Source organism: Medicago sativa, chromosome 3, assembly GCF_051527215.1.
Source record: "Medicago sativa cultivar Bolivia chromosome 3, Bolivia_mono, whole genome shotgun sequence".
Taxonomy (NCBI): domain Eukaryota; kingdom Viridiplantae; phylum Streptophyta; class Magnoliopsida; order Fabales; family Fabaceae; genus Medicago; species Medicago sativa.
The window spans coordinates 97,907,064-97,934,829 of record NC_140751.1 but is presented as its reverse complement, the minus strand read 5'-3'; the positions used below and the strand labels follow the sequence as shown (position 1 = coordinate 97,934,829).

Here is a 27,766-nt window from a genome sequence, read left to right as displayed (position 1 = left end):
AAAAGAAAAATAGAAATGTTCTCATTTTTTTTAAACTAATTGATTTTACTGTTTAGTTTTTATTTTATATTTGGTTTGAATGACCTTTTTTTTACTGTTATGAAATGTGTAAAATGAATATTCTCATTTCTCATGAATGTGAAAGAGTTTACAAGAGGTATTTATAGGAAGAAAGTAAAGTACAATCATCCTATGAACAAGTTAATCCAAGTACAAACTCAATTGTAAAACTAGTTAACTTCAGACTCTAGTGATCAGAAGCTGTAACTGTAACTTCAGACTCTAGTGATCAGAAGCTGTGACTTCAGACTCTGATGATCAGAAGCTGTAACTTCAGACTCTGGTGATCAGAAGCTACGTAACTGCATTATTGTCTTCCTCCTTATTCTCTAATATTTACCAGTAAATATTTAGAATAAAGTTGAGTGTTATTCTAATGGTTATGTTCTTCGTAAAATATATATTTAGATAAAAGATTAAAATATAAAACACCAAATTCAACTTTGTTTTCCGCATGTTCTAATCTAACATGAGAATCGCACAAACTGCGTTGTAAGAACTACTTACTTCAATGAAAATATTTCTAGAAGAAAATAAGTGAAACAATCTAAGGATGGATATGTTTTTCCAGCTATATATGTATGTATTTAAATAAGCAGTTTATGATGGTATGCACGTTGCTGAATACTATTGTAATGTATTGTATATATCTTGAATTCAATGTGCATTATAATATATACACATAGCTGACTATTTGAGCTATGTTAGTGGGAGTCCGTTTTGTTGGTTATTACTCTTTCAACTTTGCAAGTCAAACAAAACCATGTTGTCCAAATCCTCAAAAGCCGCATCTTAATTTCAGTGTTTCTTTTTTCCTTTTCTTCAATAACCTTACTTTAGCTTCATTGGAAGAAGTTCATAACACGTTTTGTTGATCCAACAAATAATGTACTATTGAAAAGGAAACAGTTGACTCCATAGAGTTTGCTTTAGTTTTCTCCATTATGTGTGATTTCTCAACAATAGTTCTTCTTAAGAATTAATGGAGCTCAAAAATGAGAAACTAGTCAGGTTATTTCTCACTCTCTCTCTTTTCCCTTTCAATTGTCAATGCAACTTTGCACTGATTTGATTAGTTGTTTTAAAAACTTACAGGTTCTCCATTGATTGAAAGCATAATCTTGAGAAACCAATGTCAGTTTACAAGATTCAGAAAATTCTTAATCCGGAAGGCAAAATTAGTAGCATTGTTGATACTGATAAGAATGGAATGAATATCAAATTTCCAACTTTTGAAAAGTTTAAGGTTTTCCAAGAAAATCATGAACCATGGAAGAAGAGAATTCTTGATCCAGGAAGTGATATCTTTCTGGAATGGAAAAGGGCTTTCCTATGTTCTTGCATACTATCACTATTTGTTGATCCATTGTTTTTCTATCTACCATCTGTGGCAATATCAACTAATAAGAATTCATCATGCATGGTTACTGATTTGAATTTAGGAATTGTTGTCACATGTTTTCGGACATTTGCTGATGTTTTCTATCTGCTGAACATGGTCATAAAGTTTAGGACAGCCTTTGTGTCACCAAGTTCAAGGATTTTCGGAAGGGGTGAACTTGTCATGGATCCTAGGTTGATTGCGAGACGGTATTTGAGATCGGAGTTTTTCCTAGATCTTTTTGCTGCACTGCCACTTCCCCAGGTACTAGATCAGCAACTGAAGATACTGTTATTGATATTATTTACATATAGGAAATTTAAAACTATCAATATTTTGTTTATGCTTAGAGACAACTTCACAGTGGCATGAATTATGAAACAGTTTAAGTTTTAGTAGTTTTAATACCCTCTGAGTAAATTTTATGATGAAATAGATTTTTTTTTCTTGTTCTAATTAAAGGTATTAATAGAATGCCAATGTTACGTAACTTATCTATTCCCTTTTTTTTTTTGAGACAATAACCAATATATAATACAAGATTTTGTAGTAATATTTTTTTAACAAATCTTATGTTATCAGTCAGTGGCTACAAATTATAAATCAAAAACAAATGAATGGAATAGTTAGAAATGGAAGTGACCATAAAATAGACACACTAAACACAATCTTATCTTATTTTAAATTGAAACGAATATTATACAATGAATGACATAAAATAGACACACTAAACACAATACAAATGCGGATAAACCTGAATGCGAGTGACCACTAGGCTAGAGCTTTATGCAACAAGCAATTCATACACATTTTTTGAGCCTATTTGCTTGGTTTTGTATTGTCTTTATATTTTGTCCCTTAAAGAGATGTTATATGGTATTTGATAGAAGGAGAGGCATGAAAGAGGGATAAATATTGGCCGTGCCTTTTCATTGATATCAGTGCTATATATATACATCATGTGTGTCTCTGATGATTCTCAACAACTAATGAATATCCCTAATAATTCTCAACAAACTAATGAGTAATTATTTACAATAATCTCTAATAATATTCTTTCTATATTTACATAGTCTAATACACCCCCGTAGTCGAAACTAGAGGTGGACGAATGTTGAGACTATCCCTAAAATCATCAAACAGTTGTAGCGGAAGCCCCTTTGTGAAGATATCAGCAATTTGATAACGAGAGGGAACATGTAATACGCGCACCTGACCGCGAGAAACTTTTTCCCGCACAAAGTGTATATCCATTTCGATGTGTTTGGTGCGTTGATGTTGAACTGGATTGTCGGATAGGTACACGGCGCTGATGTTATCACAATAAACCAAAGTTGCTTTTGTAACAGGGCAATGTAGTTCTAAAAGTAGATTTCGTATCCAGCATGATTCAGACACTACATTAGCCACTCCTCGGTATTCGGCCTCTGCACTCGATCGAGACAAGGTATGTTGACGTTTTGCGGACCAAGAGATCAAATTGTCACCAAGATATACACAGTACCCAGAGGTAGATCTCCTTGTGTCTGGACATCCAGCCCAATCAGCGTCTGTATAAGATATGAGCTTGTCGATGGATGAAGGATACAAGTGGAGGCCGAATTCAACAGTACCATGAATGTAACGAATGATCCGTTTTAAGGCAGACATGTGTTGTGTTTTTGGATCATGCATAAAGAGACACACTTGCTGAACTGCATATGAGATATCTGGTCTTGTAAATGTCAAGTATTGTAATGCACCTGCAAGACTACGATATTCTGTTGGATCACAATAAGGATTGCCCGAAGATCCACTTAGTTTGGATTTGGTATCCACCGGTGTTGGGGATGGCTTACATGAGGACATTCCTGCACGTTCAATAATTTCTTCCGCATATTTCTTCTGAGAGAGAAAAATACCTCCGGAATGACGAGTAACAGAGATGCCTAAAAAATAACTCAAAGGACCAAGATCCTTCATTGCAAATTCAGAACTCAGCTTGGACATGATATTCTCACGAAGAGAGTCGGATGAAGCTGTGAGGATAATGTCATCTACATAGAGAAGAATGTAGGCCATGTCATTGCCATTTTGATAAATAAATAATGAGTGATCAGAAATGCTGTGAGAGAATCCCATCGTAGCGACATAATCAGTGAACCGCTGATACCAGGCGCGCAGTGCTTGTTTAAGTCTATAGAGAGATTTTTTGAGCAAACACACGTGGTCCGGAAATTTAGGATGACGGAAGCCTGGAGGTTGGTGCATATACACAGTTTCATCAAGATTGCCGTGCAAGAAGGCATTTTTGACATCTAATTGATGAAGGCACCATGATTTTGACACGGCAACACTTAGTACTGTGCGAATTGTAGCCGGTTTAACTACGGGGCTGAAGGTTTCACCACAATCAACACCTGTTTGTTGGTTTGCTCCATTACCTACAAGACGAGCTTTGTATCGTTCGAATGATCCATCTGAATTCTTTTTATGCCTGAAAATCCACAAACTTCGAATAACATTAGCATTAGACGGACGAGGAACTAAGTCCCACGTCTTATTTACAATAAGAGCATCATATTCGTCTTTCATGGCCATTTTCCAATTTGGGTCATGTAATGCATCTATTGGGTTTGTAGGTAAGGGAGATATTGAATTTTGAGAGGAGGTATGTAGGTTAAAAAGCTTGCGGGGTTTAACGATACCATGTTGGGCTCGGGTAGTCATCTGAGGTGAGTGTTGTGGTAATATTGGTGAAGGCGAATGAGTAGGTGTCGATGTAGTAGTCGAGGTGTGTTGTTGGTCTTGAGTTGAGGGGGAAGAAGATATAGGTGTGGAGGAAGAGATCGATGGGGAGGGTTGGCTGGGAAGGGGCGAAGATGATGCCGGGTTTGAGGTTGAGGTGGTAGATTTAAGAATGGTTGGGGTTGGAGCGTTTGGTGTAGGGGTGTCGTAGGAGTAGGAAGGAAGGAAAGGTGTGGAGTCATTATCTAAGAAAATATAGTCAACCGTTTTAGGAGCATTTAAGGTAGAAAAAGGAAACGTATTTTCTTCAAATATGACATGCCTAGAAATAAATATTTTACGACTTGACAACTCGTAACACTTATATCCTCTATGATTAGGTGGATAGCCTAAGAATACGCATGGAGTTGATCGAGGTTGTAATTTATTTCTAGAGGTTGAGGGAATTAGAGGATAGCATAGACACCCGAAGACTCGAAGATGTGAATAAGAAGGATCTTTTTGGTAGAGTATCGTAGTGGGTGAATTAAGGGCAAGCTTTTTGGTTGGGAGGATGTTATGTAAGTATGTGGCCATTTGCAAGGCATGGTGCCAAAAGGATGGTGGGATAGAGGCATGGGCTAAAAGGGTGCGGACGATGTTATTTATAGTACGAATTTTTCTTTCGGCTTTTCCATTTTGAGGGGAAGTATGAGGACATGAAAACCTAAATGACATGCCATTTATTTCACAGAATTTTTTAAAGATAGCATTGTCATATTCTTTCCCATTATCACATTGAAAACATTTGATTTCACGTTCGAATTGAGTTTTAATGTGAGCGTGAAATTGGAGAAACATAGAATGAACTTGAGATTTATTTTCTACTGGAAAAGTCCACAGAAAATCCGTGAGATCATCTAAAAATAATACATAATAACGATGTCCTCCTGAACTAAGAACAGGGGATGTCCAAACATCGCTATGCACAATATCAAAAGGCATTAAAGTATGAGACAAAGAATTAGAAAAAGGCAATTTTATTTGTTTCCCAAGTGGACAAGAATGACAAAAGAAATTGTTCCGAAACTTATTACATGTAAGAAAATTGTTTCGGTGTAGAGAATCTAAAACTTGTGCTCCAGGGTGTCCTAAACGGTTGTGCCATACTTCATTAGATAATGCAGCAAAGGTAGATGGTGGATGGGCTGAAGTGTAAGGTCCGGTGGTAAGTGGGTAGAGGTCGCCGGAACTGTTACATCTCATTAAAGGCGTTCCTGTCTGAAAATCCTTCACAGAGAAACCAAAGGGGTCAAATTCAACGGAAACATCATTGTCAATGGTAAATTTTCTAACAGAGACAAGATTTTTTATCAATTTAGGGGCATGTAAAACATTTTGTAAATTGAAAGAGTATGGAGAGGTAGGTAATAATGCATGTCCATAACCGATAACTGGAATATTATGACCACTACCAACAGTAATATTGTTACTCGTATTGAAATAAGACATAAGATTACCTCCGTTCGCCGTCATATGCGATGTAGCCCCGGTGTCCATATACCATTGATCATCTGGAGGAGAAATAGAGAAGGTATGCATAGCAGCTTGAATGTCCGTTGGAGCATACGAAGAGGATCCCTGGTGACTGGCCTGGTACGGTGCAGTGCTTGCTACATGAGCCTGATGAGTTGGCTTTTGACCAAGAATACCAGCTTGCTTGTTTGAGTTTCCTGTTGTAGGGTACGGACACGGAGGAGTAGACCAAGGTTGCTGCCATGGTGGAAAATTCCACTGTTGATTTTGGTTATGATATGGTGGATAAGCCCACTGTTGTTGTTGATGTTGGTACAATGGTAAAGTCCATGGTGGTTGTTGAGAGCGACCACCACCCCGTCCACTGTTTCGTCCTCTTCCACGGTGGCCGCGACCACTGCCTCCTCTCCCACGATTGCTGTTACCTCCGCCACGGTTAGTACGGTTGAAAGAGGTGGCAGCTGGGGCATCAGTATGTGAGGCGATAAGGCCAACGTTGTCAGCTGTGATGGCTGCCTTTTTTGCTCTGGCTGTTTCTTCTAAGATGATCATGGAGCGTGCTTTGTAAAATGGTGGAAGAGTGTCGCTGTGACGAATTTGTGAGCCAACAGTAGAGTAGGCATCAGTCAGTCCTGAGATAAGTTGGAGAACCAAACGTTCATTTGAAACAGGAGCCCCAACATTAGAGAGTTGGTCGGAGAGGGATTTGAGATGCTGACAGTAGGAGGATGCATCAGAGAATTGTTCCATATGAGTGCGTGAAAACTCTTGTTCAAGGTAAAGAGCCCTAGAATTTTTGTTGTCATAGAAGATGTCAAACAGCCTATTCCAAGCAAGTTGCGCTGTTGAATCATGTTCAATGATGGTATTGAGAAGGTCATTAGATATCGTGCCGTATATCCATTGTAACACTACGGCATCGAGGCGAAGCCAGAGTTCAGGATCAGTGTCTTTTTCAATACTGAGTGTGATTTTGATGAAGTTTGTGATATTAGGCACTGTTAAGGCAGGATGAATAGGAGTAGGTGTGGGATTTTGAGATTGGACAGTTGAATTACGGTTGCTGGAGTTGGTGGGAGAATTGTTGTTGCTACTGTCATCAGCCATTGGAGAAGAGAAGAGGTGTGATTTAATCAAGGCAAAAGGACAAAACAATGTTTCAAAGAGGGACACCTAAGGGAATCAGCCGCGTAACAGAAAATTGGGATATGAAACAAAGATGCAATCAGCCACCTAATGTTTCAAAATTGTAATCGCGAGGTAGATAACAGAAAAGGGATTTCGATTAAAAAAGAATAAAATCAGACAAATTAAAAAGGATGTAGAAGTTATGTTTAAGGAGGGAGGACGGCGCTAGGGTTTAGAGATCGGTACCTAAGCTTACTGATTCCATGATAGAAGGAGAGGCATGACAGAGGGATAAATATTGGCCGTGCCTTTTCATTGATATCAGTGCTATATATATACATCATGTGTGTCTCTGATGATTCTCAACAACTAATGAATATCCCTAATAATTCTCAACAAACTAATGAGTAATTATTTACAATAATCTCTAATAATATTCTTTCTATATTTACATAGTCTAATAGTATTGTTAATGCTTGCTTTTCTTTGTTGGCAGATTGTGATTTGGTTTATTATGCCAGCAATTAGAAGCTCCCATGATGATCATACCAACAATGCTCTTGTACTGATTGTCCTGCTTCAATATGTCCCCAGATTGTATATGATTTTTCCATTAAGTTCTCAGATAGTTAAAGCTACTGGTGTTGTCACAAAGACGGCTTGGGCCGGAGCTGCTTACAATCTTTTACTTTACATGTTAGCAAGTCATGTATGTTGAGTTTTCTTCAATCACAAGTTTCCTTTTTTATAATTTAAAGCTAGTTCTCATCTCTCAGCATTCCTAGATATTTTATTTACAATGTTAGAAAAAAAATCCTATACTTGTAGGTCTTAGGGGCATCGTGGTATTTGTTGTCAATTGAAAGGCATGCTACTTGCTGGAAATCTGAATGCAGAAATGAAAACTTACCTGTGAAATGTATTCTTAACTACTTGGATTGCAGTACTATAAATGATGGTGATCGCGTGAAGTGGGCGAATACTACTTCTGTGTTTGGTAACTGCAATCCTGAAAGCAGCAAAGTTTTCAACTATGGAATTTTTGGAAATGCTGTGCAAAATAATGTTCTCTCCTCTATGTTTATAGAGAAGTACCTCTATTGTTTGTGGTGGGGCTTGCAGAACTTGAGGTTTGATTTTAGGATTTGTTATCCCTTGTTTTTTTTCTTTCTCAATTATCTTTCTTTAGAGATGAATACTTGACATGAAAGTTAGTTGTACATCACATTTGTTTATTTATTCACATTCACATTTTACTAATCTCTTCCTTTGTGTATTTTCAGTTCTTATGGCCAGAGTTTGACTACAAGCACATTTGTGTGGGAAACTGCATTTGCAATACTCATAGCTATCTTAGGTCTGGTTTTGTTTGCCCACTTAATCGGCAACATGCAGGTAATTTGAATTTTCAAATTTTCAAAATGTGCATTGTTTATCAATGGTCTTGTCAAGAACAAGCTTCCATGTAGGCTATAGATATTGAGATGTTTCAATCTTATTGAAATGTTATGTGTATATAAGCATGCTCAACTCAACGCAGACCTATTTGCAATCTATTACTGTGAGGCTTGAAGAGTGGAGGCTCAAGCGACGTGACACGGAAGAATGGATGAAACATCGGCAACTCCCACAATTTCTGAGAGAGCGCGTCCGAAGATTTGTTCAGTACAAGTGGCTTGCAACTCGAGGTGTTGATGAAGAAACAATCCTGAGAGGCCTCCCTACAGACCTTCGTAGAGATATCCAACGCCACCTTTGCTTAGACCTTGTTCGACGTGTATGTTCCTCCCAACAATTAATCTTTGTTCAGTTGATTTGTCATTTTCTCAGCTACTTACGACTTGTTTCGGAGAGCTTATGAAACAACTTATGTCATGTCCATAAGTTCTCAAACATAACTCACGAAAACAACTTATAGTTCAAAACAGTTTCTTATGCTATAAGCGATTAATTAAGTTGTTTATCCAAACATGACTTTGATAGAATAGTTGTTATAATAGTTTCCTTGCATTTGAACTATAATAGTTTATTGAAGTTTATGACACACACCATGTCATGACTTTCTCTACCAATTACAGGTTCCCTTTTTCTCACAAATGGATGATCAACTACTTGATGCAATATGCGAGCGATTGGTATCATCCTTGAGTACTCAAGGCACATACATTGTCAGAGAAGGAGATCCAGTTACCGAGATGCTTTTTATCATCAGAGGGAGACTTGAAAGCTCAACCACAAATGGGGGCAGAACTGGTTTCTTTAACTCTATTACCTTAAAGCCTGGTGATTTCTGCGGAGAAGAGTTACTTGCTTGGGCATTGCTTCCAAAATCTACTCTCAACTTGCCTTCTTCTACAAGAACAGTTAAAGCTCTTGTTGAAGTTGAAGCCTTTGAACTTAGAGCAGAAGATCTTAAATTTGTCGCAAATCAGTTTCGACGTCTCCACAGCAAGAAGTTACAGCATACATTCCGTTTCTACTCTTACCATTGGAGGACGTGGGCTGCTTGTTTCATTCAGGTTGCTTGGCGCCGGTTCAAGAAGAGAGCATTGGCAAGTAGTCTTAGCTTGAGGGAATACAAGTCCTTCATTGATGAACAAGCAATATATCAAATGGAGGAACATGAGGAAGAAGAGCACCGCAGTTTGTTGAATTCAAACACCACACAAGTAAAACAGAATCTAGGTGTCACTATATTGGCTTCAAGATTTGCTGCAAACACAAGGAAAGGGGTTCAGAAGATCAAGGATGCAGAGATGCCCAAGTTGCAAAAGCCTGAAGAGCCAGATTTCTCGGTAGAGCCTGAAGATGATTAAGCTCAATACTGCAATGTTAAGTAAGCTCAATACAAGGGCCAACACCTAGAGTTTGATATAATCTTCATGAGTCAAAAGTATCATTCTTCTTTTGAATGAGAACGGTCTGTTATCTATATCTATAATATGTGTGCATCAGTTGTTTGTTGGCGGAAAAGCTTTCAGGTTGTCTTTTTTGAGTAATGATTTCCATCACAGTTAACCTAGTTGAAGGCTTCTTGCAACCAGTTGCTTTTGTTCACGTGGTCAGCTTGTAAATCTCCTTCACAGAATCATTTGTCCTCTTGTATATTAGAATTTCTTCACATACCATACCACTTGTATATTACACTGCACTATTGTTAGCATATTTATACTTAATGTTCCTGTCTTGAGACATTGTATGTTAGCATAGCTGGTATTCCATTATCTTTTGGCAAATGCTAATATTATTTTGAATCCTTTTTTTTTTAGGCAATGTTATTTAAATCCTTATTTGTATTTTGAAAATAATAATTGTTCCAATGTGTAAAATCACTTCGTACAATTAAGGGTTTGTTATAGTGTTTTTTTTCTCCTTTCACTGGTTGGTTATAGTTTATTGAAACATATCTGTTCATATAAATATGTTAATTAATATAAGCACACCTAGAATAATTTGTGACATATTTTTTTACGAGAATCTGTGACATGTATATAAAGTTAATTTTAACTTGATTCAATAAAATTTAGTCATAAGAAATTTATTTCAATAAAAAAATAGAAAATGGTTTAGTAGATATTTTGCTCTTCTCTTTTTTTAGCTAGTAGTTTTTGCTTCTCAATTTCTTAACCTACGTGTCATGACTAGTGTGTGTACTGTGTTGGTATTGTCTTGGCTTCCTGTGTGGTCCTGCCTAAACCATCGACATCTAATGTGTTGGTCTTTTTTTTTTTTTTTTGACAAGGCTAATGTGTTGGTCTTAGATAATGATCTTCCAAAACTAATTAGTACTAGTACTCGTATACGGCCATGTCCTGAATATTTGTCTTTTGTCTTCATGTGTAGATGTGTTTTTCTTAATGGCAAACAATGATAACGTTGTGGATAAAATATAATATCACCGCAAATGAATCATAATACCCTAGTTAGAATATACTTTCAGTCTGCGATATTTTTTGTGTAATGAAGACAGTGAGATTCGAACTTTCGATGCATGCATATTACTCAAGCCCCTCACCGCTAGTTTTCTGAATTTTATGATTTAACTACTCCGTTTCATTCGTTTATTCTCATTTTTTGTACTGATTTTGGTATATACTCCTATGTTCTTTGCTATTTTCATCCCACCATTTTTTTTATATGATTCATATTTGGATCTCGAATCATCAAAATCAGATGCGAATCACTATTCATTAACTATTTCTATGAGAGGAACTAGTTAAGTGGATGTCACCTTCCTTGCATAGATTCTTCATGTTCTACGAATGAGAAAAAAATGAAAGAGATAGAAAAGGCCAGCAATCTTTCTGTTCTTTACCAATATATGCATGCGCTAAGAAGTGTAACCCAAGCAAAGGTCATAGTCTTTAAATTAAGTTGATGGTGACTTTACCTTTCGTTTGGCACATGAAAACCATGTTACTCTCTCCCCACAAACCTTCTCATCAAGACAAAGAGCATTGCAAGAGGTATAAATAATGGGCCCTATGATATCATATCCCTCTCACCAATATTGAAAACAGCTAGCTGTTAGTAATAGTACCTCATTTGGCATACGGACATATTAGTCTCTGAAAAAATAATACAACTTTAATCGGCCAGTTATTATAAAAATAAAAGGGACACATTAATCAGCTTCTGAACCAAAAAATTGATAATTGAATTGAATAGTTTCTTAAACGATTACGTGGATTATACCGAAAAAATGAAAGTGATCAAGTTAGTCCCTCGCATATCCTCTAAAAAAAAAAAAATTAGTCCCTCACATGTAAAAAAACTCATTCTAGTCTTTATAAGTAAATAAGGATATCTTTTTATAAATGATATTCATATTTTATTTTAATTATAATGATGTGTGTATAGATATCACAAGGCCGTTTCTGAAAATTTGGTGGCTTAGGGCGAGCCTACAATTTGAATTAAATTTTCATAGTGATTTTGACCGAGGAGTTTGGGATAATGGAAGGCTAGGAATTTGAACTCCCTTTATAACATCACAATAAATTATAAATTGGTCAACAAAGAACTAAGTCTATTACTAACAACCACACATTCCATTAGAATTAAGTAATTTTTTAAGAGTTTAATGAACCCCATTTTTTTTTGTTGGGGCCCAAATTTCACACTTATTTTTTTTAGGCCTAGGACGATCGCCTTACCTCAGATACAACCCTAAACTATCTCATAAGACGAAGTTCAACAACATGTTCAACAACAATATAATGATTGTTTAAGAGCCTTACCTCCGATACAATCCTAAACTCTCTTTCAACTTAACTCAAAGTCCAAATTCAGTCGTGAAAATGCATATGTTAAATCCCTTGAGTAAAAATTGTGTCATCTATTGCAGAACTACCTAAATCGAGAGGTTAATCTCCGTTGTTGCACGCAAAAATACCTATTCACATGGGGAAAAAAAATCAAAAATAGGATACTCCAATACATCTTCAATAGCTACTCGGCTTTGTTACATATAGTTTGATGAGTTTGCTTTTCATCTATCAAAAGCTAGTTTTCTGCGTGAATACGTAAGACTTCAGACTTCCATAGTATTTAGTGTCCATATTGGAGTTAGAGCCGTCATTATTATTCATTACTCCAAATTGTCATATTTTCTGTAACGTGAAAATAATTGCCCACATGCATGGCTTCCACTAGTTATAAATTACGCACAAAAAAACAGCAAATATATGTCGTGTAGTACCATGCGCAGCAAAAGGGATTCCACGCTTTCTATATATTGACATACAACAAACAAATGCCAACACACACTGCATCAGCATCACCAACACTCAACTCCCAGCTCAATCCTTTTCCCTTGTGAAAAACTTGATCCTATCCATGGAGGATTCTCAGTTTGATGTGATTATCGTCGGAGCCGGCGTCATGGGAAGTTCCACCGCTTACCAAGCTGCCAAAAGGGGTCTCAAAACACTCTTGCTTGAACAATTTGACTTTCTCCACCACCGTGGCTCTTCCCACGGTGAATCCCGCACCATTCGTGCTACCTATATTCAAAACCATTACTACCCTTTGGTGATGGAATCATACAAACTTTGGAAAGAAGCTCAGGCCCAAGTGGGCTACGACGTTTATTTCAAAGCCCAGCACCTTGACATGGGCCCATTCAACGACCCAGTCGTCCTTTCCGTTATCGAAAACTGCCGGAAACATAAAATACCCCACCAGCTCCTCAACCACCAGCAAGTTGCCGAGAAATTCGCCGGCAAATTCAACTTACCGGAAAATTGGGTGGGCTTGTCCACTGAACACGGTGGCATACTGAAGCCCACAAAAGCCACTGCCATGTTTCAGACACTCGCTTACAAAAACGGTGCTGTTTTGAAAGACAACACAAAGGTGACGGATATAAAAAACGACGGAGGTGTTGTAGTTTTTACCGCGAATGGTGAAAAGTTTCGCGGTAAAAAATGTGTGGTAACTGTTGGAGCGTGGGCAAATAAGTTAGTTAAAAGAATTGGCGGAGTTGAAATTCCGATAAAACCCGTGGAGACTCATGTTTGTTACTGGAGGATTAAAGAAGGGCATGAAGGTAAATTCGTAATTGGTGGCGATTTTCCAACTTTTGCTAGCTTTTTTGGTAAGGTTTATGTATACGGAACACCCGTTCTGGAGTATCCTGGTTTGATGAAAGCGGCGGTTCACGGTGGTCGGTTGTGTGACCCTGATAAGAGACCGTGGGGTTCGGTTGTGATGATGAATGAGTTAAAGGAATGGGTTGAAGGTATATTTGGTGGGGTTGTTGATTCAAGTGAGCCAGTGGTGAAACAATCTTGCATGTATTCAATGACACCAGATGAGGATTTTGTGATTGATTTTTTGGGTGGTGAGTTTGGAAAAAATGTGGTTTTGGGTGTTGGGTTTTCGGGTCATGGGTTTAAGATGGCTCCGGTTATTGGTAAGATATTGACTCAACTTGTGGTGGATGGGGAAACCAATGAGGTTGACTTGAAACATTTTAGGATTGGAAGATTCCAAATGACATCTAAGATTTAGGTGTCTAATGTCTATCCTTATGTATGTAATGTATTCTGTCATCTGTGTTTGTAATTCATCTTTTTTCTTTTTTCTTTTTGTAGTGTTGTGTGCGTCTCCCCTGGGTGCTTGATCCCAATAAATTTTAACGTGAAATAAATTTGTTTGGTTTGTAGAAAAAAATTGGATTTAAACTTGTATTTAAATAATGAGTCAAAAAAAATCTTTTATTAAAATAATGAATAATTGCATGCTACAGTAGATCCAATCAACGTTTTTTTGGCTGTTGCTCTTTTGACAGTACTATATATCAGATTTGTGGGGTATTTGCATGATTGCAATTTGCATCTATACTGTAAGTCACGAGCTCAATTCATTCATTCATTATAAAATTCAAGAACTGCACCTTTTAACATTCTCCTTTTTCAATTCAAAAGGGATGTGCATTCTCTATGAACTTTATATAAATTGAATTTTTAGATATAAATTTTAAATCTAATATATTATGTATTTAGATATTTAATTTTAAATTAATTTTTTTATTAAAGAATCTCGACTAAATCATATCTTAAAGTAATAAAAAAATAGCATCCATATCGTATTAAGCATATGGACTTCTTAAAAAGTTACAAATCAAAGTAATAAAGAATGGCATCCATTAAAAAATAAATACAAATTACAAATCATAAAAAGTAAAATAAAATAGTATAATCCCTGTCCTTGTTCTCCCCTTCTCATCTTTCATAAGGTTAATTTCAATTCTTTCTATTAGAGAAAGTAATGGGCATTGGGTATCGACACAAGGGACATGTATGACTAGTTTGTAGCCACTTCACAATGCATTGTTGGTGAAACACATGATTACAAGGCATCCTGAATATCCTTGATGTGCCAATATCATTATTAATATCGACATGATCAAACTCATCCATACATATAGCACAAGTTCCAAATTCTTCTATGGATTCTTCATATCCTTCTTCACCATTAACAAGTTCCATCTCCAGTTCATCACCAATATCACATTCTTGAATCTCGAATATCAAGTTCATAGAAAACTCACGGGGTTGGGAATTATCCGAATGAGTTTCAACATAGGCAGCACCATCATAATCAAAATCAATATTGTATGATTGTTGAATTGCATATGTCATTTGAGTTATTATGTAATCAAGTGTACCTAAGGTTAAGGGTTCCTTGGATAAATGTGTCAGTAGGTAAAGTCGACCCTCTTGGCTGAAGAATTTTTGGCATGCTATGGTTGGAAGGTTTTTGAAAGTAATTTCATGGTGTATGTGGTTTGAGTTAGCGAAGTAATAACGAATTCGGACGTTGAATTTGAACACATCTGTGGGACTTGGATGCTCATGATTCCTATAACTTTCATATGGTGCCATGACCACGAAGTGGAAAATTAATTTCTTTGATTTTTATTTTGAGGGTGTTGTACTCGTTGTATATATAGAAAAAGACTTTCACTTCAAGGTAAGTCGTATTTAATTTTGAAAGAGGATCAATAGAATATTATCTTTACTTTTAATACAAAACAATGTTTAATAACATGCTAAATCTTTTTTTTTTTAAGATTTCAGATTTAAAATATAGTTTAGCTTTAAAATAAGATATCATTTGAATATTATTACGATATATAATTTATATTTTTGTTTAGAATATTTTTATTTTTAGAGGAATAATACTATATCCTTATTTACTGAAGAAAAAAAAAGTACGATCACATTAACTAAATTAAAAAAAGTAATATTCTTATATACAGCGCCTTTAGTTTGTATTCTTTGAATCACCGGTCTCTGTTCGTCTTGAGCAGGGAACTGATTTTTAAATAAAATTTGTTGTTTCAAAAAAAAAAAATTGTTTCATATTTGATACGTCCTCCTCCGTACTTTTTCTTTTTTAAAGAAAAGTAATTAAGTTGCATTCAAATGATAAAATAAATATGGTATATTAGAGGGATCATGTCTTGAGACGAGCATTGCTATTTATCTAGAGTTTTTATCAAGAATTTATCAAGAAAAGGTCTCAACCAATTAAATTTGTTATTTGGCGGAAATCAAGGAGGTAATGGTGTGTAATTAAAGAAAGGTTTTAGCAAATACACTGTCTTGAAATTTTCTTGATAAATTTTGTCACTGTATCTATCATTTCCCGTGTTGAGACATTCTTCATCCATATTTTGAGATCAATACTAATGACTAAGAAAGCCAAAAATAAGCTAACGATGCACATAAACGATTCAAAAGTTAATAGGAAATCAACAATCCTAAACCTTAATCCTAAAAACCCATCAAATTTCTTGCACATATAGCAATTGGTCGAGAGTAATGCAAGATCCACAACATTTAAACTCATCCATCTTTGGAAAAAAATATATATTCGATGGTGTTCTCTAATATCAATTGTGTGTGGTCTCTAACATAACGAATCCAACCACTGGTTGAAAAGTCATTTGTGAGATTGAGATGATGTTGAATTTGGTTATAGCTGTCATAAGCCTGTTACTCAACTTATGGTACCGACAAAACGAGTCTTTCTCACATGTTGATAGTCATGCAAAAGAGTTATTTATTGTCAATGTCTAACGAACGATGTACGAATCTCTCTCTCTCTCTCTCTCTCTCTCTCTCTCTCTCTCTCTCTCTCTCTCTCTCTCTCTCTCTCTCTCTCTCTCTCTCTCTCTCTCTCTCTCTCTCTCTCTCTCTCTCTCTCTCTCTCTCTCTCTCTCTCCCCTCCCTCCCTCCCTCCCTCCCTCCCTCCCTCCATTGATGTACGAAACAATATGTTTTTTTAGTAAAGAAAAAATTGACACAAAACTTAATTCATAATTGAAAAGAACATATTTTTTCTGTTTGTACATGGATCTACTATCGAAGATTGAGATCATAACGTTGACGACGAAGTCTAATTGATAAAGTTAAGATGGAGATGAAAACAAGCCAACATCAGCCAATTGATATAGTAAATTAAATTTTAAAAAAACAATTATGATATTGATTAACTTCCAAACAATCCATAACGTTGCACACTGTCATCTTGATACATAGGCAAGTTTGGAAGTTAATCAATATCATTAAACCCATATTCATAAGCGCCATTGAAGGTAGAGGTTGCATAATTCTCGACCCTCTCACCACGTTGGTTTGTGCCATTAACACCCTTCAATCAATTTTTTGTTTAAGTCATTCAATATATTATATTATTGTTATTATTATTATTATTATTATTATTATTATTATTATTATTATTATTATTATTATTATTATTATTATTTCACCCCTATAAATCATAAGAAATTCCAAATTTACCCCTTTATTTGACTTCACCTCCACAATTGTAAATCAGGATTGTCTTATAAAGATTTTCGGAATGTTATAAATATGGGTTTATTCACTAATTGACAGTGTGCAACCATGTTTCAACTAATCTTGGTAATGGAGAAAAACATCAAATCTTGATACATAGGCAAGTTTGGAAGTTAATCAATATCATTAAACCCATATTCATAAGCGCCATTGAAGGTAGAGGTTGCATATTTCTCGACCCTCTCACCACGTTGGTTTGTGCCATTAACACCCTTCAATCAATTTTTTGTTTAAGTCATTCAATATATTATATTATTGTTGTTGTTGTTGTTGTTATTATTATTATTATTATTATTATTATTATTATTATTATTATTATTATTATTATTATTATTATTATTATTATTATTACTATTAGTATTATTATTTCAACCACTTCAACAATTATTTAGACTATTTCACATGGATTGCAATTGCGGATTAATATATTACTAGTTATTATTCGCGATCTACTATTATTCTCTCAATTATCCACAACAATTGATACTCTTACCCAATTTCAGTCTCTTGATGATGGCAAACACTTTTGTAACATTGCATAAAACCGGTGAGGTCAAATGCCAAAAGGGGTAAATTTGGAAATTTTAATATTTGTAAGAGTGAAGGTATAAATGTAGGGGTACTTGGTAAAATTTCCGGGGGAGTTCATCTATAAAAGCAACAACTACGCAAGAAAATCTAAGTTTGGTACTCGCCAACGAATTATCGTTTCTGTTTTTGAACAACAAATCAAGTGGCTATTAATAAAAAAAATTAAAAATTAAGTATAATCTTCATCTTTGAATTATGTAATTCAAAATTTAATTATAATTTTCATCTTTGAATTATTTAATTTGAGTTGACGAGTTGAACCAAGTTATTCGTGAATGTATGTCGAGTTTGAGTTTAGTCCTTTTCAACCCTAACTGTCATCCATTAGGTGCAAATGTTATTCTTGGAGATTCAAAGTACTTCAGTGTGTAGCATGGCCGTAATCAAACAATTATTAGACGGTGCTCTATTTTATTTGCGTGTGTAATTTTTGTTAGATATATATTATTGGTTAAAAAGTTTTAGTAAGTCTCATTATGTTGTATACCAAATTTTCTCCTATGAAGAAAAGAAAAAGTTCACACAATGTGAGAAGAAATAACGTATAGAAAATATAAAATTATAATTTGAAGTATTTATTTTAAAATGATGTGTCAAAAAGACAAAAATATTATTATATAGCTAATATAAATGGATTTTATAGTCATTATATAAAAATTGTTTATTACAGCTAAGGCTTGATTAATTTAATATTTAAATTTGTTCACCAAAAAAAATAATTTAATATTTAAATTTTATTTATTAAAATTATAAATATTTTTTAAAGAATAATTATATTTATTTATTTATTTATACATTAATAAAAATATATTTATATATGCGGGTGTGAAACAACGTGGGTACTAGCTAGGGATAACAATGGATAGGGTATGGGTAGGGTACTAAGATGCTCGTTCTCGTACCCACAATTCAAAAAAATGCCCGTACTTTTTTTTTTGAAGAAAAAAAAATGTCCGTACTTGTGTCAGCATAGATAGCAACTTCAATACTAGTCCCCGTACAATATGAGTACCTAAATGCTTGTATCCATACCTATTACCAACGCTTTAACTACCTGGGGCAAAACCCTCATGTATTCCTTTATCCTATATTATTTTGTATTAATTTAGTCATTTATTTTATTTTATTTTAAATAAGTCATTTAACTTTCGTTTCATTCAAATCATTTATCATTTACAACAATGCTTTTTATCAAAAAATTTAAAATACAGCAATGCTATTAAATTTATGCATTGAAAACACAAATTACTAGTAGTAATTGATATGGATAGTTTATTAGTAGTAAATTTATGCTTTCTATTTCTATTTCTAACAATATGATACTAGTAGTAATTGATTTTCTACATAATGATAGTTTATTAGTAGTATAATGTAAGAACAACTTCCGTTTACAAAATTTTCAAACTATACTTCATTCAATTTGAAACTTTTAACATTGTATCAATCGGTTAATGATATAAAAATTAATGTTTAATAATAATTAAACAAAAATACAATGTATTTAGACAACAACAGAAAATTGGTAAGTCGCTAACTGTGTTCGCGTTGCGGTTTGAATTGATTATCCGATAAAAATTCATCCGATCCAAAATTTTAAATATCCGCAGTTTGAATCGTTTTGAATGACGTTTGTAACTATCGTTGGATATCTAAATTAAAATCTTGTATGCATCAAAAAAATATCTTATAAAACATATGATAAAATTAATATATTTTTTTAAGGATACTAAAATGAATACTATCAACAAGTAAAATCATAAGTTTGATACAAAATACAACACATCATATATATTTTTTAGGTCATAACTTATCATATATTAAAAACTAACAATTAAAAATAAAAATAATCGATCATAAATGATACTATGAAATAATGCAATCAATGTTTTTAATACTCCCTCCGTCTCACAATAATAGTCTCTTTAGCATTTTTTTCTTTTTCTCAAAATAATTGTCACTTTAGAATACCAATGCAGCATTTATTACTTTTTTTCCATTATTATACCCTTATTCATTGAATTTCATCCAACTTAACTACTCCACTAACTACAATTAATAAGGGTATTTTAGTAAATGATATTAATTTTACCATTGAAATCAACACAATCAATCATTTTCTTAATAACCGTTCACAAACCTTAAACGACAATAATTTAGAGACGGATGGAGTATTAAAAAAATTAGAAACTGTCCAACAACAATCAATGCAATATATTTTATTAATAGGGAAATGCTAACCGGTGTCCCTAGGGCACTGGTTAAGAATATGAAAAAGGAAATTATATACTCCCTCCATACCTTTTCTTTTGATGTTTTAGAACTTCAACTATATTCCAAAACTTTTGATGTTTTAGTGAATTTATTATTGTTTTCTCAAGTTTACCCTTGTTGGAAAACACAATAAACTATTAAAGTAGTTGTGACCTTTGATTTATCACATGTGAATTTAATGATAAATAAGGACATTTAAGTAAAACACACACAAATATTTATATACTTTAATTACTCCTTAAAACTTGTGTCAAGAGCTAAAACATCAATAGAAAAGGAATGGAGGGAGTAGTAGTTAATGCATTGAAATTGTGTAATTAATTTATAACAAAGTCAAAAACAGTTTCCTTTAATGATAATAATACTCTTTTATGGTATGCTTAACCAGTGGCCGGTAGCACCGGTTAGCAGGACCGTTATTAATAATAAATAAATATTCATGTTTAAAATAACATTAATATTTATTTATGTCATCGGGATTGATCTTGAAAATATATACAAAATTCTACCCGATCCAAATGATTTTACAAAAACACGGCCATAATTTTCTTTTAGTACGGTTTTCAGTTCTTTTAATCGATTTACGATTTAATTTTGGATTGGTTTTGAAGTGAACAACCCTAATAATTATGGTACCAACAACCATAACCATTTTACAACCGTAGTGATGGAAATTTGAACATATGACACGAGGTTACAAAAAAAAAGTCTTACCACCGAGTTTACAAATATTATATTCCTTTTTTCAAATGTATTTTTTTGGTTGGTTTTTTTTATGAGCTAATGATTTTTTGGTTAATTGTTTCTTTTTTTAGTGGTTTTTTGTTGATTGTTCTTAAATGTAATTAATGTCTGGTTTTAATAACGAGAAAATCAATAACCAGTAATTAATGTCTGGTTTTACTCCCTCCGGTCCTATTTATAAGAGAAAGTTAGGTCAACAAAAGTTGATGGATGTGGACTGAATTGTTAACCAGATACATCAACTTTTGTTGACTAAAATTTCTCTTGTAAATAGGACCGGAGGGAGTAAAACCAGACATTAATTACTGGTTATTGATTTTCTCGTTATTAATGTCTGGTTTTAGATCCCAAGGTTTATTAAAAAAAAAGTTTGAGTGAAGTTGTTCATATTTTTTGGAAAATGATTTTTCTAAGTATAAAGCCTAAACATTCATCTAAACATACAATCCTAAACATACATCTAAACATGCATAGTCTAAGCATACATCTAAAATATCTACGTGATGTGTGTGCATGTGTCGGTGCTTGTGTCGGTGTACATCATTAGAGTCCATTGTCCTTTACATCATTGGCCTAGATACATTCTATGGTCTTGCAAGAATTTAAAGACATGAAAATAAAAAAGAATTACAAAGCCCTATCTTTACATTCTATTTGCTTACAAGTGAAATATAGAAAGAGAGGGAAAAAAAGAGAAATATGCAAAGTGAATATGCAAGATGCTATGGAATATGAGACATGAAACAAAAGGAGTTAGTAGCACAAATGAAATAGAAACAACATACTAAAGGCATAGTAAAGTAAATGTAACTTGAAAATGAAGTAACAAGAGAAATTAACTAAAAGTGATGAAAGAGACTTGACATTTCTTTTAAAACCATTCTAAAGTATAGTTAAAGGCCTAAATCCTCATGATATTAAAGAAGTTTTAAGTGACTTGGTTCAAGAAAAAAAACATGAGAACTAAGATCATTAACTATACCGAAGAATATAAAGATTGCAAGTTTTCCTTTATCCGCTTCAATTCACAAGTATGCTTCACATTATTTAACAAACCCAAAATTCCCATAGACTAATTCAAAAAACAGTAGGTATACATCATATCTAAGAGTCAAATTCACTCCAAACATCTCATACTCAAGGCCCCAATTATGCATCAAAGTTTAAGAATAAAATCACATCACAATTTTCACAAAACATAACAAAAAATGCACAAATTAACAAAACATGAACACATATTTTTTGAAGCAAGTTTCCATATGTAAAAACAAATATCTAATGCCAATAATCGATCACAACAACTTCACAAAAAAACTTTAGAAATTTTACCAAGATTTGAACAACAATTGACACAAAGCATCAATCAAGAACCAAAATATTTTTCACATGTTGTGATCAAGATTTGGCATGTAAAATACGTCAAAAAATATAAAAAAAAAGCATAAGAAATTACTAGAATTTTTGTGGAATTTTTACAAGAGTTTTTGAGTGAACAGGGGTGTAGAAAGTATTAGGCAAGTGCGTGAATAGCAAGAAAATCACAAGAAACCAAGTTCTGCATAAAAAGAGGCCCAAGCCCAAGGGGACATGGATCTTGGGTAAGGCAGACGCTACAGGAACCATTGGATTGATCCAAATGGATCAACCCATGATCTAATGGTCGCAAGAAGGCAAGGAGCATGGTAGTGTGGTGGACTAGCGCGCATAGGATAAAAAGCAAAGTAGGTAGCATTTGAAAAGAGCTTCACGTGAATGATACAGCCACATTCAAGAAATCTTTCTCTCTCTTAAAACCAAAACCCACGTGAATGCTCTCTTCTCTCTCAAACTTTCCAAAAAAACACCAAGAACCTATCATGATCTTCATCTTCCTCACCTACCTCGCCGGAAAACACATGAACATTGCCGGAAAACTCATCAACTCGCTGGAAACTTCATCTTCTCCGGCGAGAAGTGCAGATTCCGGCGAGTCTCAAAATGCTCCGATCTAAACGAATCTTACAATTTCGTAATCGATTTTTACTCCTCTATTCAAATTCGAGCATGCTTTTCAAGATTAAACCAAGAACAACCTAAATCTAACACATACAGATTTGCGAACAAATCAAAAGAAATGAAGAGGAGCAGCGATACCTCTTGGAGCTTTCAATTCGAAGTTCTACGCGAATCGTTTTCCTTTGTTCTTGATTCCGTTCTTCCTTCTTCTTTCCTTGCTTCAAATTCAATTCTGGCTTTTGCTTCGTGTTTGAATGTTTGTGTGGTAAAGGAAAACGAAAATGGATGTGTTGGTGATGATGATGATTGTGATTGTGGCTGAGAGTTTGTGATGGATTATGATGATGATGATTGTTGTTAGTTGAAGGTGATGATGAAGGTTTGGTTATGGAGGATTCAAGGTTGTTGTGGTGGTTTTGTGGTGGTTAAAGGTGGTGAATGAGTTTGTTATGGTTGAAGATGAGTTAGTTAGGGTGGTGGAGTGGTGGAGAAAAAGTGGTTATGGTGGTGGTGATGAGTCTCACGTGAGAGAAAAAGAGAGGGGGAAGAGAAATTGATTTTTTTATGATTTTTGTAAAAATGATTAGTTATCACATTTTGACCTTGACTTTGACTTATATAGGTGATGTGGTAAGCTTTGGGCCAATTGGAGTGGGACACGTGGCACTGAACTCTAACAAACTTTTGTGGACTAATAGCATTTGGACACGTGTCACTTGGACTTAACACACTTAAAAAGGATTAAGATGTAAATAACAAAAGTACGAGGACCAAATATGAAAATTAAAACTAAAATTGAATTGAAAAAGTAAATTGAAAATTAACGTAAAGCGAGACGATTAAAAACAACAAAGCAGATTAAAATGAATCAAAAATATTATGTGAAATGACCAAAATGCCCCTAGGGACTAAAATGACTCGAAACGACTCAAATGCAATTTAAAAATGATTTTTTAACAAGGGATTAAAGCGAGAGTTCATACAAGCGAATTAAAAGACTCAGAGACAATTTTTAGAGTTTAAACAGGGTTTTAACACATGAAAAGACTAAAATGCCCCTAGGGGCAAAACTGACTCAAAATGACTTCAAATGCAATTTTTGAAATGGATTCTGATATAGAATTGAAATGAAGACTTATTCACACTGTTCGAAAAGACTCAAACAAATTTTTAAAGATTGAAAGAGATTTTATCGCAGGAAATGACTAAAATGCCCCTAGGGGCTAAACTGACTAAAAATGACTCAACTGATATTTTTTGAAATGAATTTTGACATGAGATTGAAACAAGGACTTAAACAAACCAATTTAAAAGACTCAAACAATTTTCAAGGACTAAAATGAGTTGAATGCAGGAAATGACTAAAATACCCTTTTATGTGAATTTTGCAAGTAATATTGAAATAAAATGCAGAGAAAGATGTAATTGATCAGAGACAAATCAAATGAAAGATAAGAAGAAATGAGTTAGTATTTTTAGGTCCAAAATTAGGGTATAACATGTTTATCCTCACAATTTTGTTTTGCAGCTGATAGATGCTCATTTCGTTTCATATTTTTACAATACATTTTATGTTGCATTGTTGATCACACTTTCTGGTGGCTATCCAGGAAATTGTAATTCCTACCTTTGAGGCATCTGATCTAGAACAAGTATGTAAAGGATCAAATTTTTATTACTGTTTCAAAATATTTGAGTAAAAATGGTATATAGATATTTCGTAACAAAATATGCTGATTTCCATGTCATATATCCGTTGCAACTTTCGAGTCACAGACACTCTGGCATGCAATTGAAAAAAATGACCTTATCATCATTCATTCATTGCTTTGATTGCATTTTTAAGCTCAAAATGTCCTGTATCTTCCAGAATTTCCAATCCAAGATGAGTTTTGAATTTTCAAAATGGGGTTTTAAAAAATATTGAATTTGATAACAAATTAAGTGTGAATGAGATGAAAAAATATATAAAGTTAAAGCTTCTGAAAGTTGCTAAAGAATTTGTTGTTCTTGCTCTTCTTTTGTTCAATGTTTGAAATTTGGTGTCTCTTTTTCCATGGTTTCAATGTTTTCAGAACATGCTGCTGCTTGCAATCTATCAGCTGAATCAATATCTTTGTTACTTCTAAATTATGGGTTACTGATAATCATCCTGAGCTCATTGTTCCTGCTCTGCAGAAATCTCGAAGGTAATTAAAAAAAAACTTCAATAATTAGCTATATTTGTAGTTTTGTTCATGAATTATGAATATTGATTTGAATGTATACGTGTTTGTTTTTGCAGGACTCTTCAACTAAAATACTTAGACCTTATTTTGATCCATTGGCCAATTACTAAACCAGGTGAAGTTAAATACCCTATTGAAGTATCAGAGATTGTGGAATTTGATATGAAGGGTGTGTGCACATCATTGGAAGAATGTCAAAAACTTGGTATATATGAGATATGGATCATCCTGTAACAACATATATAAAAGAGAGCCTACAAAGTAACCTACTACAAATATAAGTTACACCTCAAGGTAACTTATATTTCATTAAAAAACTTATATACAATCACAGTTTAAATATTTTCCAATCATAACAGTATTTTTCTTTAAACGGCTTGAAATTTTATATCAGTTTGATGAATACCTTTGATAATTAGTGTCTATCCCTGAGTATGGTTTATGTGTTTACGAATTGAGGTTCTAAGATAAATTGAAGAAATAATAGTTGTTAGCTTCTGTAACTATCAGAATAAGTATTCTATTTTATGCATCAGACCTCTCCTTATATGTGTAACATCCGGAAGCACATACATAAAGTATAGCATCTCTAACTACCATGATTAGTATTCATAAAGTAATCGTATCTTGGCAGATAGAATAGTATATCTCTCATGAAAAACATGAGCAATATTTGAGACCATGCACCTATATAATAAGCACATATAACTTTTTGAAAGCAGCAGCTTTGCTTTCCGGCGTCTCAAACGTGGTTGACTTCACTGCTGTCTCAGAATATATATCAACCTTTTTCTATAGCTACCTCTTCTGCAGGTTGTTTATAATTTTACATACAGTTCAGAGTCATTACTGTAATATGTGGCTCAGCTGCATCAGAATTCATAATAGCATGTTCTCTACCCCAGCCAACAACCAAGATAAATAAATTTATTTACTTTACCATTTTGTTGACCGATGCAAATTGCTTTGTTTTTGTTGTTTTACTTGACTTTTTTTACTCTCAAATATAAGCAATCTTCAATCACATGCACTGTATTTGTTGCTATTGTTTCTATAATGCCCTTCATCGGTGCTAGCAGACAATTGAAATTAGAATGACACTTAGTTTTGTAGACAATTGATATCCATTTTCACTGTATTTTCGGGAGTGTGCTTATAAAAATTCATTTGTCTAATGGCTAATTAGAGTAGTTAATGTAGTTAAGAGTTGTTATAGTCAGTCAGTTAGTTAGAGAGTATGTGTGTAAATAGGAGAACACATTATAAAAGTTCCGCATTGATCTCGGCGAAGAAAAAGATGTGGTAAACTTACCAGGCAATTTTTTAACTGTTGTCCATGATTATTATATTTTACATACTTATTCTGAAAGTATTTTCATTTTCATAGTGGATAAGGCTGTGCTGGAAGATGATTATCTTGATCATCGAACATTACCTCTTCGAGATATTAGTAGACATGCAGAATGTATGGAGCGATCGGCGGTGAGTATTCTCAACTATAATTAGTGTGTTACATTGCTAGCATTCAAGGGCTATTAATGAGTAGTTCTAATTTCCAAATTAATGTTTATAATTTGGATTTCTCTTCTGAAACACTATTGTCTTCTTTTAAATTTTCTTCTCCAGGTGCTCTTCTGGGCAGTTCATTATTTCCTCAATCCGTCTCTTTTAAGAAGAAAGCAGCTACCACCAAAACTGTTGGTAAGAAGGCAGCGGGTTTAGCTCTAAAAATAGCCATGCGATGACCTCCTTTATGCCTTCTCCGTTATTAGATTCCGGTAGTTCTATTCTATGATCCAAGAATCGATAATGTGCGGTTCTAATTTGCAAGTCAAATTTGATAATTTCTATCACTCTTATGAAACATTGTTGTTTTCTTTTAAATTATCTTCTACAGGTTCTCCTATCATGGGTAGTTCATTATTTTCTCAATCTATCTCTTTTATGAAGAAAGCAGATGCCCCTAAGAGGTTGGTACGCGCATCCAAGCCACCGTCTGCCTCCAAAACTGTAGGTGGTAAGAAGACAACAGACAATGGCTCTAAACATAGTCATGCCACGAGCTCATCTAAGCCTTCTTGGTCATTCGATTCCGATAACTCTAAAATCCAAGAATATATAGTGGGTAGTTCTAATTTGCACATCCAAAGGATTTCCCTTTCTGTTTTCTTCTCATTCATTATATATTATATATGTGTGTCTAAACCAATTAGTAAATGTCACACAAGCATGTCCTGAACCAGGAAAGGTTAGTTGTAATGGAAATGTGATGTGAAGTGGTAGTCTTTTAGTGTCTATACCGTGAGTATGGCTCTCAATTGAGTCCTTGAAAAGTAATGTGTAAGATTTATGTGAGTTTATGTTAATTATTTTTGGTTTCTTATGAGTGAGGCAATCCAGTTTCGGAAGTTTTGTTACTATCAAAAAAATTGGGTTGAAGCTATGTGTTTATATATGTGCTGTTTGGAATGTGTTAAATTAATTCTTTTCCTCTTTCTTTTCCACTTCACCAACACTCACCAATTCTGCATGACATAATTTTTTTCTTAGCAGAGATGTGAGTCTAACTGAGTCTATTTGTTCTCCTGTTATCTCTATTTGATCCTTGCTATCTGCTTTTATAGCTGCACTTTCCACTCCTGAATATTTCTGCACATGATTAGTTTGGACTTTGGATAATTAAGCTATGGTTTTGAACTGATTTTGAATTGAAAATAATTAATGGTGACAAAATCAGTGAATTTTATTACCTAAAA

General features: G+C 34.1%; 4 protein-coding genes and 1 long non-coding RNA gene across 8 annotated transcripts; 3 read left to right on the top strand and 2 right to left on the bottom strand.

Moving 5' to 3' along the window:
• Positions 1-187: 187 nt before the first annotated feature.
• CNGC14 (cyclic nucleotide-gated channel 14) lies at positions 188-10,153 on the top strand. Of its 2 annotated transcripts, none has more exons than XM_085756662.1 (7): positions 188-1,071; positions 1,156-1,705; positions 7,308-7,520; positions 7,640-7,941; positions 8,095-8,206; positions 8,352-8,588; positions 8,890-10,153. In XM_085756662.1, exons 2-7 carry the CDS (start codon positions 1,193-1,195, stop codon positions 9,625-9,627), a joined length of 2,115 nt encoding a protein of 704 aa, XP_085612788.1. In that variant the 5' UTR covers positions 188-1,071; positions 1,156-1,192; the 3' UTR covers positions 9,628-10,153. The 2 variants fall into 2 exon arrangements, with proteins under 2 accessions (XP_085612788.1, XP_085612789.1); XM_085756663.1 differs by having other exon boundaries at positions 193-1,066.
• On the bottom strand, positions 5,172-7,117 carry LOC146942625 (uncharacterized). 2 transcript variants are annotated; one of them, XM_085756664.1, is made up of 2 exons: positions 5,668-7,117; positions 5,172-5,437 (listed from the first exon to the last, which is right to left on the bottom strand). In XM_085756664.1, the coding sequence occupies exons 1-2, from the start codon at positions 6,788-6,790 to the stop codon at positions 5,403-5,405; spliced, it is 1,158 nt and encodes a 385-aa protein (XP_085612790.1). In that variant the 5' UTR covers positions 6,791-7,117; the 3' UTR covers positions 5,172-5,402. The 2 variants fall into 2 exon arrangements, with proteins under 2 accessions (XP_085612790.1, XP_085612791.1); XM_085756665.1 differs by having other exon boundaries at positions 5,172-5,428; positions 5,668-6,913.
• A 2,190-nt stretch (positions 10,154-12,343) lies between the features above and the next one.
• LOC146942623 (FAD-dependent oxidoreductase family protein) lies at positions 12,344-13,987 on the top strand. Its single transcript, XM_085756661.1, has one exon. The coding sequence runs from the start codon at positions 12,650-12,652 to the stop codon at positions 13,823-13,825; it is 1,176 nt and encodes a 391-aa protein (XP_085612787.1). The 5' UTR covers positions 12,344-12,649; the 3' UTR covers positions 13,826-13,987.
• A 445-nt stretch (positions 13,988-14,432) lies between these two features.
• Positions 14,433-15,268, bottom strand: LOC146942622 (uncharacterized). Its single transcript, XM_085758053.1, has one exon. It carries the CDS (start codon positions 15,199-15,201, stop codon positions 14,560-14,562), a length of 642 nt encoding a protein of 213 aa, XP_085614179.1. The 5' UTR covers positions 15,202-15,268; the 3' UTR covers positions 14,433-14,559.
• Positions 15,269-24,289: 9,021 nt separating this feature from the next.
• LOC146942621 (uncharacterized) lies at positions 24,290-27,393 on the top strand. Of its 2 annotated transcripts, none has more exons than XR_015032781.1 (6): positions 24,290-24,434; positions 24,858-24,971; positions 25,067-25,304; positions 26,398-26,492; positions 26,637-26,788; positions 26,908-27,393. It is a non-coding gene; the product is annotated as an uncharacterized LOC146942621 (long non-coding RNA). The 2 variants fall into 2 exon arrangements; XR_015032782.1 differs by having other exon boundaries at positions 26,637-26,821.
• The last annotated feature ends 373 nt before the right edge of the window (positions 27,394-27,766 follow it).